Below are 16,595 nucleotides of genomic sequence, written 5' to 3' on the forward strand. Positions count from 1 at the left end.
CTAACCAAATTTCAATATTCCTCGAAAACCAAGCCTCCCTATGACTTCATGCCTTTCCTTTGATCCAGACTGGGACATAACTACTCTGTACCCTCAAAATTTCTTTTTTGAATATCCTCCATTTTTCATTAACATCCTTACCTGAAAATATCTTGTCCCACTCAATACTCCCCAAATCCCTTCTTATTCCTACGAAATTTGCTCTTTTCCAATCCAGAACCTCAACTTTAGGCCTCTCCTTGCTCTTCCTTAAAACTACCCTAAAACTAACAGAATTATGGTCACTAGACCCAATTGGTTCTCCAACATTAATGTCCGCTACATGACCTAGCTCGTTCCCTAACAGGAGATCCAGTATTACACCATCCCGAGTCGGTTCTTCTACTAACTGATTTAGAAAACAATCCTGAACACATTTAACGAACTCCAGCCCATCCAGCCCTCTAACCGTATGGGTATCCCAATCAATGTGTGGGAAGTTAAAATCTCCCATGATCACTACCCTATGATTTTCACACATATTTGTTATCTCCCTACAAATTTGTTCCTCTAATTCCCTTGGCCCATTTGGTGGTCTGTAATACACCCCTATTAGCACCCTCTTGCCTCCTCCACCCCTCAATTCCACCCAAACAGCCTCACTGGTCGATCCCTCCATACCATCCTGCCACCTCACGGCAGTAATGTCCTCCCTAACAAGCAGAGCAACTCCTCCTTTTTTACCCCCTGATCTATCACATCTAAAACAAATGTATCCTGGAACATTAAGTTGCCAGTCCTGCCCCTCCTGTAGCCAGGTCTCACTAATTGCCACAATATCGTGACCCCAAGTATCTATCCATGCTCTCAGCTCATCTACCTTGTTCACTATGCTTCTTGCATTAAAATATATGCATCTCAGAGAATGACCCTCACATATATTCTCTTTTTTACCTTCTACCCTAATCTCCATCCTACCTTTGTTATCTTTTTTATTCCTAGCTAGGTTGCCATACTCCCTGAACACTGCTCTCACCCTCTGTTCCCCACCTATCTAACCAATTCTCTTCAGAAGAAATAAAACCAATATCCGCTTCCCATTTAATTTTAGATCTATCCCAACCTTTTTTATCCATACCATCCTGTAATATTTGATACATAAATTAAATATAACCCTTCTCTGGTACCTTCATAAGAAAAGTCTCAAATTTAGTCATTTTAGGTAAAATCATCTCTCTACCAAACATACATTTTGCCCAAGATCGAATTTGATAATAAAGAAATAAAGAATTCTTATCAATACCAAAATCTTCCCTCATCTGATTAAAAGATAAAAACTTACCCTCTTTAAAACAATCTCCCAAATTTTTCACACCTTTAAATCTCCAATGCAATAAACTTTGATTATGTATCGAAAAAGAAATAAGTTGATTATTATACAATGGAGTCAAAGCAATAATTTACCCCTAGAACCTATCATTTTATTTTTCTTTATCCATAACTTCATTAAATGTTTTAGTATAGGCACATTATATTGTTGTAACAAATTCATATTCCACCTAAACAAAAACTGATGCATTTCAAATTCAGAAATACTTGCCATCTCAATTTTAGCCCAACTAGGAGACCGTACCAAATCCATCAATGAACTAATAAATTTAAGTTGGGCTGCCTAATAATAATTTTGAAAATGTGGTAAACGTAACCCCCCAACTCATATTTCCAAGTTGATTTATTCAAAGCTACTCTCGAAAATTTACCCCTCCATAAAAACTCCCTAACCATTCTATTAAAATCTCGAAAAAAAATTTTATCAAGTAAATACGGAATAGATTGGAACAAATATTGTATACGCGGAAAAATATTCATCTTAATTGTATTGACCTGAGTCTTATTCTAGTGCTCTAATTACAGTAATTCCTAAAAAAGATAGAGATCCTTTGAAGGTATCTTTATATAGGCCAATTTTGTTGTTAAATGTAGATTATAAAATAATAGCTAAAATATTAGCGAATAGACTGGCTAAATTTTTACCAAAGTTGATTCATATTGATCAAACAGGTTTTATAAAGAATAGATATGCTTCAGATAACATTTTGCGAGAGATTAGTTTGATTAACAGATTTCGACAATCTTTGGATCATCCGATGGTGATATCCTTAGATGCAGAAAAAGGATTTGATAGAGTTGAATGGAATTTTTTTGTTTAAAGTTTTGGAGAAATTTAAATTTGGTCCTTCTTTTATTGGCTGGATTAGGGCTCTATATAGTAAACCGGTAGCTAGAGTATTGACGAATGGTTTGATTTTGGAATCTTTTAAGTTGACTCGATCAACTTGTCAAGGTTGTCCTTTATCACCAACTTTGTTTGCGTTAGTGATTGAACCTTTAGCACAGTTGATAAGACAAAATACACAGATACAAGGTTTAGATGAGGAGTATAAAATTAATTTATTTGCTGATGACATATTGGTATATTTAATAAACCCAGCTCAGTCACTTTTGCATTTGAAGGAATGTTTAATATAATATGGATGTCTTTCTGGATATAAAGTTAATTGGGGAAAAAAGTGAAATATTACTGGTAAGTGAAGGAGATTATTCAGTTTATAAGAATATTATTAATATGAAGTGGACTGATCGAATTAAATATCTGGGTATAATTTTGAATGTTGATTATCAATCTTTATATAAATTAAATTATGTTTCGTTAATGAAAATAATTAAAACTGATTTGATTAAATGGAAAGATTTACCTATTAATTTAATGGGAAGGATAAATACAATTAAGGTGTTTGACCAATCTTGTTGAATTTTTAAGAGGTAACTAGGAATGTTGATGAGGGTAGAGCAGTGGATGTTGTCTATATGGACTTCAGTAAGGCCTTCGATAAGGTTCCGCATGGGAGGTTAGTTAGGAAGGCTAAGTCCTTGGGTATTAATTTGGAAATAGTCAAATGGATTCAACAGTGGCTGGAAGGAAAGTGCCAGAGAGTAGTAGTAGATAATTGTTTGTCAGGATGGAGGCCGGTGACAAGCAGTGTACCTCAGGGTTCGGTATTGGGACCGTTTCTGTTTGTCACATATCTGGAGGATATCTTGATGATCTGGAGGATGCGGCGGTAAATTGGATTAGTAAATATGTAGATGATACTAAAATAGGGGGACTTGTGGATGATGAAGAGGGTTTTCAAAGATTGCAGAGGGATTTAAACTGCTTAGAGGAGTGAGCAGAAAGATCTAGGAATAACGGTGCATTGTTCCCTGAAGGTAGGAGCGCATGTGGATAGGGTGGTGAAGAAGGCCTTTAGTATGCTTGCCTATATAAATCAGTGCATAGAATATAGGAGTTGGGAAGTAATGATAAAACTGTACAAGGCATTGGTGAGACCAAATTTAGAGTACTGTGTGCAATTCTGGTCATCAATTTATAGGAAGGATATTAACAAGATAGAGAGAGTGCAGAGAAGATTTACAAAAATGTTGCCTAGGTTTCAGCATCTGGAATACAAGGAAAGATTGAGCAAATTGGGTCTTTATTCCTTGGAATGTAGAAGGCTGAGAGGGGATTTGATGGAGGTGTTTAAGATAATGAGAGGGATAGATAGAGTTGATGTGGAAAGGCTTTTTCCCATTGAGAGTAGGAGAGATGGATACAAGAGGTCATGGGTTTAGGAGTAACATGAGGGGGAACTTCTTTACTCAGAGAGTGGTTACTGTGTGGAATTGGCTTCAAGGAAAGGTGGAGGCAGGGTCAATTTTGTCATTTAAGAAAGAGTTGGATAATTATATGGATGGGAGGGGGATGGAGGGATATGGGCAGAGTGCTGGTAGGTGGGATGAGAGGAGGGTACTTGGATCAGTGCGGACTAGAAGGGCCAAATTGGCCTGTTTCCATGCTGTAATTTTTATATGGTTATACGTGTGCTAGTTATGAACTCCTTGGGCACTGACTGGTGTTGATAATCACTGGCACCCCTTTCCCGAAGCCAACAATCCCAGGTATTCCTGGGTGAACTTTCCACTCCATTCTACGGGTGCAGGTGGCTGTGACTGCCCTGGAACTCGTCCTTATTAGGACTGCGGAGTGCTTCGTGTTGCCCACCCCTGGTGCCACAGCAAGCTGAGCATGCACCAGAAATAAATTGCCTGGTACATGACATTCATGCCTGGTCTACAAACTGCTGGTAAGAGTGTGGCAGAGACCAAGTTGGCTGAAGGAATAGGACGGCTGCATCATTGCTAAAGCCCTAACTAAGTGAGGAGCCGGTTCTCTTGGTGGCTTGGGGGCAGTGTTGCGTAACTGTGCTTTTGTGTTGGAAGTCATTGTGTTTCCTCATTTGGGGCAGGAAAGAGGTGGGCAGAAGATGGAAACAACTGCTGACAATATGTCCTGTGTCTTCTGGATCTTTGGGTTGAGCTTTCTTAGAAACCCCTCTTGATGTTCATGTTGTTCCTGAATGGTAGACAGCGAGGGTCTTCACCATTGTGGTTCACCCTTCTCCGTTGGCAGTGAAATTGGGGTGGGGAATTTGGACTTTGCACAGTAGGTTTGAGATTCTTGGGGAACTCGCTTGCGACCCGCACATTTGGTGCTTGCTGGTTACACAGATACTTAAATGCATCAAGCCAATCTCCAGTTATCTACAAAAGCTAAACCCTCACTATCTTCCTTCCAATTCTATTTGCCTTCTCCATCATAGCTTGGGTTAATGGCATGTGGCCTCGAGTCTGATCCTTCACAACAAGGGCTCATTATGCATCTGGCAAGTGATGTTGTCGTTGACCACTTGAACAAATACGTGGACACCTTCCTCTACTCAACATCAACATGAATGGAACTTAACCCAATGAGTGCTGCAGAGCGACTTCCCCTTACACACATCATCATTAAGTCTCATCACCTGCATATTCACACCTACTGTGTGTTTTCCTGGTAACCTTTAGCCATTATAACTCAGAAAGATATTAACTGGGTGTTATTAACCTGCCTTGTTCTTAATGAAGGCACAATACTGAAGGATGGCAGGAGGAGACTAATTGATTGAGCTCTTCAATCATGCAAAATATCAATTATTTTTGAGTATTTGGGCTCAATCTTTGAACTTTTTTAAAAATGCAACGTGTTTCCAAAACAGACCTCATTATATCCATTTCAAATCCAAGGGGTTTTGTGGTGGGGTATTACTGAGCATGTTCAAGAGTCAGGATTAGTTCTTGAACCTACAGCCTTTGATTCTGAGCCAGAATGCATTTAGTTAGCCACGGCTGATATTGCTGAGTGGGAAATAGTTTGTGAGGCAGTTCTTTCTTCCCCTCTGGGGTTCCGTGTACTTTCAGAGCTCTCGATGTAATCCCAATTGCTCCTCATTCACTTCAAATGTTCATGGGCCAGGAATCCGCATTCCATTGTGAGATGCTGCCCATTTTCATTTTTAAGAACATCCTTGAAGTATTAAGTCTTGTCCAAATGCTTATTTCTTCAGGGAATGTCTGTATTGGAAGTCTGGCATCACGCATGCCTGTGGAATAGAGTTGACTCTGATGCACAGGTTGTGTAATCCGAGCCTCTATGCCACAGAAGTTGTCCTTCCAGTAGATTTGTTAATCTATCCCTCCCACGTCTAGTTTAAGTGTATTATCATCCAATTGTACAAGTTCAACCTGACAAAACAGGATTCTCCGCTCCGTGATGCAAAAACAAATCTATTCATTGCACATATACAGACAAGCGGTACTTGCAATGAGTATATACATACATAAAAATAAGTAAATATTGCTTAATAAATAGTAATCTCGGAGGGTACCTACTGTAAGTAGTTCCCCCTCCCAAAAAAAAGCAGGGTACAAGTCTGTCCAGGAGTCTTTAATACTCAAAAGAAATGTGAAAGCAACATTTTACTGGTAGTTTTTAGTAAACTTGCTGTGATACAGATTAACGTAGCAGTCAGCACAACACTGTTCTAGTGTCAGCGACGAGGGTTCGAATCCGACGCTGTTTGTAAGGAGTTTGTACATTCTTCCATTGTCTGTGTGGGTTTCCTCAGGGTGCTCCGGTTTCCTCCCACCCTTCAAAATGTACCAGGGGTGTAGGTCTATTGGGTGGCACAGGCTTGTGGGCTGGAAGGGCCTGTTATCATGCTGTATGTATAAATTTAAATTAAAAAATAGTAGCTTGCCATGTGAAAGGAATTGCTACAGACCTGGTTCAATTTGATATCTTACTTTGTTCCGTTGAGAACTTTCAGAGACTGAGTGGGGCTGGCTGAACTGTGTTGCAAGGTGAGAGACTGAGTGGGGCTGACTGACTGCATTATTTCATTCCTGCTGCAGGTTTAGCCTCAAGCTCCAGTTGCCAGGATTTACAGCACAATGAACCTTCACCATCTCGCAATGAAATTGGGCTTCTAACAGCAGCTCTGCAGATAAAGGTTGGGAAAAATTTGCATCCCTATTCCTTGCATGGCTTCTTTCCTGGCCCTTTTCTTAAGGAAGTGAGTGACAAAGGTGGTTGATGAGTGGATATTTGTCTACGTAAGCCTCAGTAAGGCATTTGATAAAGTCTCTCATGGTAGGTTGATTCAGAAGGTACAGATGCATAGGATCCACGTCGAATTAAGTGATCGGATTCTGAATTGACTGGTCCAGAGAAAACTGAAGGGAGTGGTGGAAGGGTTACTGTGGCTGGAGGCCAGTGAGCTGTGGTATTCCACAGGGATTGGTGTTTGTGATGGATATGTGATTGGATGAAAAAGTAAGTGGGTGAGTAATTTGCAGATGACACTACGATTGGAATTATTGTGGACAGTGTAGAGGACTATCAAAGTTTAGGACAGGATAGAGACCAATTACAGATAAATGGGAGATAGTTTAATCCAAACATGTTGCATTTTGGGAGATCATAGAACACCTCAGCACAGAATCGGCCTGATTGCCCTCATTGTTGTTCTGTGATTTTATATATATATATATATATAAACGAACACAGCTCAGCGCGGACATTGGCGACTTCAGGGGTTTCTACGAGGCTCTAAAGGCTGTGTACGGCCCCTCACCCCAAGTCCAAAGCCCGCTGCGCAGCTCAGCCGGCAAAGTCCTCCTCAGCGACAAGATCTCCATCCTCAACCGATGGTCAGAACACTTCCAATCTCTTTTCAGTACCAACCGCTCAGTCCAAGATTCCGCCCTGCTCCAGCTCCCTCAACAGCCCCTAAGGCTAGAGCTGGATGAGGTTCCCACCCTGGATGAGACATATAAGGCAATCGAACAACTGAAAAGTGGCAAAGCAGCAGGTATGGATGGAATCCCCCCAGAAGTCTGGAAGGCTGGCGGCAAAACTCTGCATGCCAAACTGCATGAGTTTTTCAAGCTTTGTTGGGACCAAGGTAAACTGCCTCAGGATCTTCGTGATGCCACCATCATCACCCTGTACAAAAACAAAGGCGAGAAATCAGACTGCTCAAACTACAGGGGAATCACGTTGCTCTCCATTGCAGGCAAAATCTTCGCTAGGATTCTACTAAATAGAATAATACCTAGTGTCGCTGAGAATATTCTCCCAGAATCACAGTGCGGCTTTCGCGCAAACAGAGGAACCACTGACATGGTCTTTGCCCTCAGACAGCTCCAAGAAAAGTGCAGAGAACAAAACAAAGTACTCTACATCACCTTTGTTGACCTCACCAAAGCCTTCGACACCGTGAGCAGGAAAGGGCTTTGGCAAATACTAGAGCGCATCGGATGTCCCCCAAAGTTCCTCAACATGATTATCCAACTGCACGAAAACCAACAAGGTCGGGTCAGATACAGCAATGAGCTCTCTGAACCCTTCTCCATTAACAATGGCGTGAAGCAAGGCTGTGTTCTCGCACCAACCCTCTTTTCAATCTTCTTCAGCATGATGCTGAACCAAGCCATGAAAGACCCCAACAATGAAGACGCTGTTTACATCCGGTACCGCACGGATGGCAGTCTCTTCAATCTGAGGCGCCTGCAAGCTCACACCAAGACACAAGAGAAACTTGTCCGTGAACTACTCTTTGCAGATGATGCCGCTTTAGTTGCCCATTCAGAGCCAGCTCTTCAGCGCTTGACGTCCTGCTTTGCGGAAACTGCCAAAATGTTTGGCCTGGAAGTCAGCCTGAAGAAAACTGAGGTCCTCCATCAGCCAGCTCCCCACCATGACTACCAGCCCCCCCACATCTCCATCGGGCACACAAAACTCAAAACGGTCAACCAGTTTACCTATCTCGGCTGCACCATTTCATCAGATGCAAGGATCGACAATGAGATAGACAACAGACTCGCCAAGGCAAATAGCGCCTTTGGAAGACTACACAAAAGAGTCTGGAAAAACAACCAACTGAAAAACCTCACAAAGATAAGCGTATACAGAGCCGTTGTCATACCCACACTCCTGTTCGGCTCCGAATCATGGGTCCTCTACCGGCACCACCTACGGCTCCTAGAACGCTTCCACCAGCGTTGTCTCCACTCCATCCTCAACATCCATTGGAGCGCTCACACCCCTAACGTCGAGGTACTCGAGATGGCAGAGGTCGACAGCATCGAGTCCACGCTGCTGAAGATCCAGCTGCGCTGGATGGGTCACGTCTCCAGAATGGAGGACCATCGCCTTCCCAAGATCGTATTATATGGCGAGCTCTCCACTGGCCACCGTGACAGAGGTGCACCAAAGAAAAGGTACAAGGACTGCCTAAAGAAATCTCTTGGTGCCTGCCACATTGACCACCGCCAGTGGGCTGATAACGCCTCAAACCATGCATCTTGGCGCCTCACAGTTTGGCGGGCAGCAGCCTCCTTTGAAGAAGACCGCAGAGCCCACCTCACTGACAAAAGGCAAAGGAGGAAAAACCCAACACCCAACCCCAACCAACCAATTTTCCCTTGCAACCGCTGCAATGTGTCTGCCTGTCCCGCATCGGACTGGTCAGCCACAAACGAGCCTGCAGCTGACGTGGACTTTTTACCCCCTCCATAAATCTTCGTCCGCGAAGCCAAGCCAAAGAAAAGAAAAATATATATATATAGAGAGAGAGATATCCTACCAACATTTTAAAAATTAAAGCCTTCATACTTCATAACCCTATATTTATCTTTATAAATCTGCCTGTTTAATAGTCTCTTTACCCCCCCCCCCCCACCACCCTCATGTTTTAGCCTCCACCATCATCCCTGGCAAGGCATTCCAGACACCTACAATTCTTTGCATTTTTTAAAAATTTCCCCCTGATATCTCCCCTAAACTTCCCTCCCTTGACTTTTGTTCTCTGGTGCTTGCTATTGCTGCCCTCTCATCCTTCTATGGTCCAAAGAGAAAAGTCCTAGTTCTACTAACCTTGCCTCATAAGACTTGTTTCCTAATCCAGGAAACATCCTGGTAAATCTCTTCTGTACCCTCTCCATAGCCTCCACATCCTTCCTATAATTAGGTGACCAGAACTGAACACAATACTCCAAGTGTGGTCTCACCAGAGACTCTACTCCTGAACTCAATCGCCCTATAAGTGAAGCCCAGCATCCCACAGGCCTTCTTAACTATCCCATCAACCTATGCATAAACGTTGAGGGATGTATGGATTTGAACCCTAAGGTCTCTGTTCTTCCACACTCTTAAGTAACTGACCATTAATCCTGTACTAAACCTTCTGGTTTATCCTTCCAAAATGCATCACCTCATACTTATCCTGATTGAAATCCATCTGCCACTTCTCTGCCCAACTCTGCATCCTGTCTATATCCTCTTGTAAACTTTGACAACCTACAGCTCCTCCAACCTTCGTGTCATCTGCAAAAATTACTGATCCATCTTCTGCCTCTTCGTCCAGGTCATTTATAAAAATCACAAAGAGCAGGGGTCCCAGAACAAATCCCTGCAGCACTCCACTAGTCACTGACCTCCAGGCAGAATACTTTCCTTCCACTACTACTCTCTGCTTTCTTCCTACAAGCCAATTTTTTTATCCACACAGCCAAGGTTCCACTGATCCTGTGCCTCATGACTTTCTGGATGAGTCTATCTGGGAACCTTGTCAAATGCCTTGCTAAAATCCATGTTGTCCACATCTACTGCCCTACCCTCATCAATTTCTTTTGTTACCTCCTCAAAAAACTCAATTAGACTCGTGAGTCACGACCTTCCCTTCACAAAGGCAGGCTGACTATCCTTGCATAGACTGTAGTTCTCTAAATGCTCATAGATCCTATCATTAAGAATCCTCTCTAATAGTTTATGCACAACTGACGTAAGACTCATTGTTCTATAATTCCCAGGATTCTCCCTATTACCTTTTTTAAACAAGGGAACTACATTTGCCATTTTCCAATCCACCGGCACCTCCCCTGCAGCCAAAGCGGATTCAAAGATCACAGCCAACTCTTCCTTCACTTCCCACAGCACCCGGGGCTATATAGTGTCTGGGCTCAGGGACATCAATCTTGGTGGTTTCAAGAAGATCCAACTGTGTTGTCCAGCACACAGGCCTGTTCTATTTTGACCTCACCATGATCAAAGTCCTTTTATCTTGTGAATACTGAAGCAAAGTATTAATTTAGGACCTCCCCAACCTCTTTTGCCTCCAGGGACCTGTTGCCTCCTTTATCCTTTAGTGACCCCACCTTCATTCTCGCCATCCTTCTGGGCTTCACATATGCATAGAACTACTTGGGGTTTTCCTTAATCCTACATGACATGGCCTTCTTAGGCCCCCCTTTGAGCTCTCCCAAGTCCTTTCTTAAGCTCCTTCCTGGCTACCATATATTTCTCATGAACCTGTCCTGTATCCTGCTTCCTATAATCTAACCAGATCCAGTCTGCCCTCTCTTCTTGTCAGCCGGTCTACATACAGTGTCAGGAATCCTTCCTTAACACACCTGACAAACTCAGCCCCATCCATCCCTCTTGCAGTCAGGAGGTGCCAGGCAATATTAGTGAAGTTGAAGTCACCCTTAACTACAACCCTGTATTTCCCACATCATTCCAAAATCTGCCTGCTTATCCTCAGTGTCCTGAGGGCTATCTTGGGGCCTAAAGACTACTCCCAGCACAGTGATTGCTCCCTTCCTATTTCTGACTTCCACCCACACCAACTCAGCGGACACTCCATCTGCAGAATCCTCCCTTTTTTTTAGCTGTGATTCTATCCCCGACTAGTAATCCATCTAACTGGCAAGATTTATGTTTTGTCCCCTGCCTGCCTCCCTGAAGCTCCTCTCTATCACTACCTCTGCCTCCTGAATGATCCCGAGTTCATCCAGCTCCCGTTCCTTAGCACGGTCTCCCAGGAACTGGAGCTGGATGCACCTCTTCCAGGTTAAGTCATCGGAGACAATGGCAGGCCTAATCAAGCTCTTAATGTGCACAGTGATCTGATTGTCCAGGTCCATAGCTCATTGAAAATGGCCAGTCAAGGAGATCAGGTGGTAAAGAAGGCTTATGATATACTTGTCCTCATTGGGTATAAAAGTTCACGTAACAGTGATCATAAAACTTTGGTTAGGCTGCACTTGGAATGCTGCATGCAATTCTGGTCACCTCATTCTAGGAAGGACGTGGAAGCTTTGGAAAGGATATAGAAGGGTTTTACTTGGATGCTACCTGGATTAGAGGGTATGAGTTATGGGGAAAGGTTAGACAAACAAGTTGTTTTCTCTGGAGTGTAGGAGGCTGAGGAGAGTCCTGATAGAAGTGTATAAAACATGATAGGCATTGATAGGGTGGGCAGTTGGATTCATTTTTTTCTCAAGGTAGAAATCGTTCAGGCCACAGAGTAATGGGTGCCTGGAACAGGCTGTTAAGGGTCATGGGAGAGGCAGATACAATAGCAGTTTTTGTGACTTCTGTATTGACACCTGAATATGGAGCGATGTGCAAGGAGCAGAGCCTTCATGTAATTTGGGCATTGTTCAATGTAGATATGTGATCCAAAGGGTCTATTCATATGCTGTCTTCTTCTATGTTCTTTTTATTCCATCAGCTGGAGAATTGTGAGCCTTGATCACTCTCCATGAATACTAAGCTGAATCTACCTCATACCTCCTTTGTCTAATTTCAGCCTCTGAATAAGTCACTATATAGGTGTACCAGATCATGAGAGGAATAGATCAGGTGAATGCAGAGAATCTTTTGCCCAGAGTGGGGGAATCGGTTTAAGGTTAGGAGGAAAAGATTTACTAAGAACCTGAGGGGTACCTGTTTACACAGAGGGTGGTGGGTGTATGGAATGGTCTGCTGGAGGAGGTGGTTGAGGCAGGTACAGTTGCAATGTTTAAGAAAAAATTGGTCAGAAACATGGACAGGTTGGGTTTGGAGGGATATGGGCCAAATGTAAGCAGGTGGGACCAGTGTGGGAGGGACATTTTGGTTAGTTAGGGCAAGTTGGGCTGAAGGGCCTGTTTCCACACTGTATTACTCTCTGCCTCTATTTATTATCTTTATTGGACTGTACAGTTATTTGAGGAAAACAGGAACTGGCCTAGCTTGATTCATTGCTTTTTAAATTTTTAAAAATTTTTCACACAATGAACCATATCAACCAAAATATGTACAAACGTTTCTCATTAAATTTACACAGTGGTCTTTTCTCCCCTTTTTTTCCCCTTTCCCTCCCTCCCCTCTACCCACCCCCCTCCAAAATCTATAAATATTCAACATATACAATACAATAAAACCATAAAACAATATTTTCACACAAAGGAAAATAAACAAGTGAAATGAGTCATCATTTATTACACACTGAATCTAGTCATTGTGTCTTATCATTTTTATTCTCATTTTAGGGGATGGAGGTCGTAGGCAAGTTCTCTGATATGTTCCATGTATGGTTCTCAAATTTGCTCAAACATTGTGACTTTATTTTTTAAATTATATGTTATTTTTTCCAATGGAATACAGTTATTCATTTTCATTTCCTGCTTTGATTTAACCATAAATTTGGCTACTTTATTCTTTTTACTTGTCTTTTGTCCAGTTTTATCCAACATTGGGTCCAAATTGAGATTAAAATCCCCTCCTATCAATATATTTCCTTGTTATGTATTCCATTAATGTTTATAGTCATATAGTTCAACATGGCCATCTTATATCTTGCATACACCTCTTTTCCACCTCTTCGCCACCTCCATCCCCCTTTTCCCCATTTTCATTTCTTAGTTTTCTCTTATTACACTTAATGTACGACAACACATTTAAGACATAAAGTACCCCCGCAGTTACCACTTCCACTAATACCTCAACCCCAAAAGATCCCCCCCCCCCTCTCTGAGCTGCCCTATATCCCTTGCCGGGCAACCACAACTCCCCCTTTCATTTGGATTGCGATCTTGTTCGCAGTGTCAACTGATTTTGCAGAGGCGGTTATTCCCCCTCTCCCCAGCCCTCTCCAGAAAACACTTTTTTTTTAAACACATATAACAAAGCTCTCTCTTTTTCCCCCTTACTCCCTTCCTTCCCTTCTCTTTTTCCTCTTTAACTCTTTACATATACATTGTTTTACATCTTTATATATACTTTATCGCCATTCTTCATTCTTGTTACATCTCTTCATCTCTTCTCCTGTCCTGCAAACATTCTGCGAATTCTTGCGCTTTCTCTGGATCCGAGAAAAGTCTGTTTTGCTCCCCGGGTATAAATATTTTAAGCACTGCTGGATGTCTTAATATGAATTTGTAACCTTTTTTTTTCCATAAAGTTGATTTCGCTGTATTAAATTCCTTCCTCCTCTTTAAGAGTTCAAAACTTATGCCTGGGTAAAAAATATTTTTTGACCCTTGTATTCCAATGGTTTATTATCTTCTCTAATTTAATTCCTTGCCCATTCCAGTATATTTTCTGTTGTGTATCTCAAAAATTTTACTAAGATGGATATTGGTTTTTGATGTGTCTGTGGTTTCGGAGCTAATGCTCTGTGTGCCCTTTCTATTTCCATTTCTTCCTGCATTTCTGTCGTTCCCAGGACCTTCAGGATCCATCCTTTTATAAATTCCTTCATGTCTGTGCCTTCTTCACCCTCCTTCAAGCCCACTACTTTTATATTTTTTCGCCTACTATAATTTTCCAACATATCAATTTTCTGAGTTAACAACTTTGGTGTCTCTTTAATTTTTTTGTCACTTTCTTCCAATTTTTCTCTTAAGTCATTCATTTCCATTTCTACAGCCGTTTCCCGCTCTTCCACATTCTCTACTCTTTTCCCTTTTTCTGTCATGACCAGTTCTAACCTTTGTATTTTATCTTCTGTTCTTTTCATTTTCCTTTTAATTGCATTAAACTCTAATGACAACCATTCTTTTAATGATCTCACTTGTTCTTCAAAAAAGACTTTATCTCTATTCTCTTCATCAGTTTTACCTTCTATTTCTCTGTGAAAATCTTGGTCTTCTTCTTCCTCTTCTTCTGTGTCTGTACCTATGTTTGTGTCTTCTTCTTATCTTCTTTGTGTCTGTGTCTCTTCTGTTTTTCCTGATGAGCTGCTTGTATCTCTTTGTCAGGCCTCTTGTTGCTGGTCCTCCCCTCCTGTGCTGCACGTCTGTTGTTCCTTGCCCTCCAGCTGAGATCCCTGGTGTCGGGCGTCCCTCAGCTGCTCGCTCGGTGACAGCCCGCTCCTCTGCTGAGCCCCCCTCCCATCCGTATCCTCTCTCTTTTGATTGCGCACTGCGCATGTGCACTTTTGTTTGGCTCCGAGAGCCATTTTTGTAGTGCACCTGCTGGTGGGTCATGACTCCGCACAGCAGGCACTGACCTCGAGGGTCGGGCGCTCCTAGTCACCACAGTGTCCTGTTCCTTCACGCAGGTAAGGCCTTCTTCTTTCTTCTCCGCCAACTTTTTAACTTTTTTTTTCCAGTTGTTCGTACTTTCTCCTTCTTGGAAGCCATCTTCTTTCTCTTCTCTGTATCTTTATCTTATTTTTCTTATATTCTATTTGTGTTATGCTTTGCTTTTTCCTAACTTTTTTCCTATTTTCCTGGAGAGGGCTGGTTTTCCCAACCAGCCACCTCTCCATTGCGTGACTCCTCTCTTCATTGCTATCTTTGGTCAGAATATATTGGGAATGATTTCTGGGCTAAAGGATTCTAATTAAAGATAAATTTCCTAAAATCACAAAGAACTAAATGTCAACCATTATCCTTTGCTTCCTGCCATTGAGCCCATTTTGGATGACACTTGCCAGTTCAATACTGGACAAAGCAGGGTTGATGGGCAGAAAGTGGAGGAGGTTGGGAGGAGAGGGAGCTTTAGATTTCCAGGAGGCATTGATGAGTTGCCGTTCACATAACATTTGGGAAGTATCTCAAGGTGAATTGAACATCGGTTATTGATAGAAGGCAGAATTGGAATGTACGTCTTTTTTTGGCAGGAAGGATGTAGCAAATGAATTGTCCCAAGGATCAGTACTTGACCCTCGATCATTCATGATTTACGTCAATTAATAAAGGAAGGGAGGGGGGGTGCAATGAAGTGCAAGAGCTTCAGGTTTGCTGAAGACATGAAAATAGATTGGAGGGTATGTTGTGATGAGGATATTTGGACTCGCCAATTAAATGTGGACTGAGCTGACCATCACCCTCTACTCATCCATTGGTTATTGGCTCCTGGCTGGCAATATACTAATTTGAAAATGGTCTTCCTTTTTAAATTCTTATCTGTGGATGCTCTTCACCTCAAACTTTCCAAATTCTTCATGTATCCAAGCCTCTCCCATGTGCATCCCTAATTCCCTTCACTGTCACACTGCCCTACACAATTCTGTGCCTTGCGAAACATGGAAGACTGCAGTCACTGTTATTGAGGTCCAAACACACAACAATGCTGAAGGAGCTCAGCCAGTCTCACAGTGTCCTTAGGAGGCAAAGATATATAACTGATGTTTCAGCCCTGTCCCCTTCTTCAAGGAATAAGCAAAGAACAGGAAGGCGTCAGAATCAAGACCAAAGTGGGAGGGGTCCAGGCCAATAAAAGATGATGAGAGGAGAGGTGAGAAATGAATTTGGCTCTGCAAAAAGAGACAGAGGGGAAAAGGGAAGAGAGGGAGGGAGTGACAGACAAAATTGGGGGAAAGGCAATTGGGGTTGAAGAAGGGGGAGAAGAACAGAAACGGAGACGTGGATGTTAATGCCATCTGGTTGGAAAGTGCCCAGACTGAAGATGAGGTGTTGTACCTCTCATTTGCAGATGGTCTCAGTCTGGCAGTGCATGAGACCATGAACAGACGTGTCAGCAAGGGAATTTTATCCAATTACACTCAATTGACCTACATAGTAAGTTTTGAATATTGGGAGGAAACCGGAGCCTCCTGGGGAAAACCCACATAGACATGGGGAGAACATACAAACTCCTTAAGGACAGCATTGGATTCAAACCCCAGTCATGATTGCTGGCACTGCAAAGACTAACCACTATGCCAACCATGCTGCCCTGGCATGAGACGGGGAATTGAAATGAGTGGGCCCTAGGCGATCTGCACTATTGTGGCGGACAGAGCTGAGGTGCTCAATAAAGCGGTCTCCCAGTCTGTGACCAGTCTCTCGGATGTAGGGAAGAATACAATGGGAGCACCAGATGCAGTGGATGACCCCTGCAGATTCACAAGCAAATGTTG

General features: G+C 42.5%; 1 protein-coding gene across 4 annotated transcripts in view; it reads left to right on the forward strand.

Annotated features, from left to right (window-relative positions):
• mthfd1l (methylenetetrahydrofolate dehydrogenase (NADP+ dependent) 1 like) overlaps positions 1–16,595 on the forward strand; it is a 198,225-nt gene that overhangs the window by 64,009 nt on the left and 117,621 nt on the right. For all 4 annotated transcript variants that reach the window (XR_011355972.1, XM_069932267.1, XM_069932269.1 and 1 more), the window contains exon 9: positions 6,313–6,410. Coding sequence is in view for 3 of the 4 variants with exons in the window: in XM_069932267.1 (XP_069788368.1) it covers positions 6,313–6,410 (98 nt within the window). In the remaining variant the exon portion in view is untranslated. The remainder of the gene's footprint in view (positions 1–6,312; positions 6,411–16,595) is intronic.

Source organism: Narcine bancroftii, chromosome 4 (genome assembly GCF_036971445.1).
Source record: "Narcine bancroftii isolate sNarBan1 chromosome 4, sNarBan1.hap1, whole genome shotgun sequence".
Lineage (NCBI taxonomy): Eukaryota > Metazoa > Chordata > Chondrichthyes > Torpediniformes > Narcinidae > Narcine > Narcine bancroftii.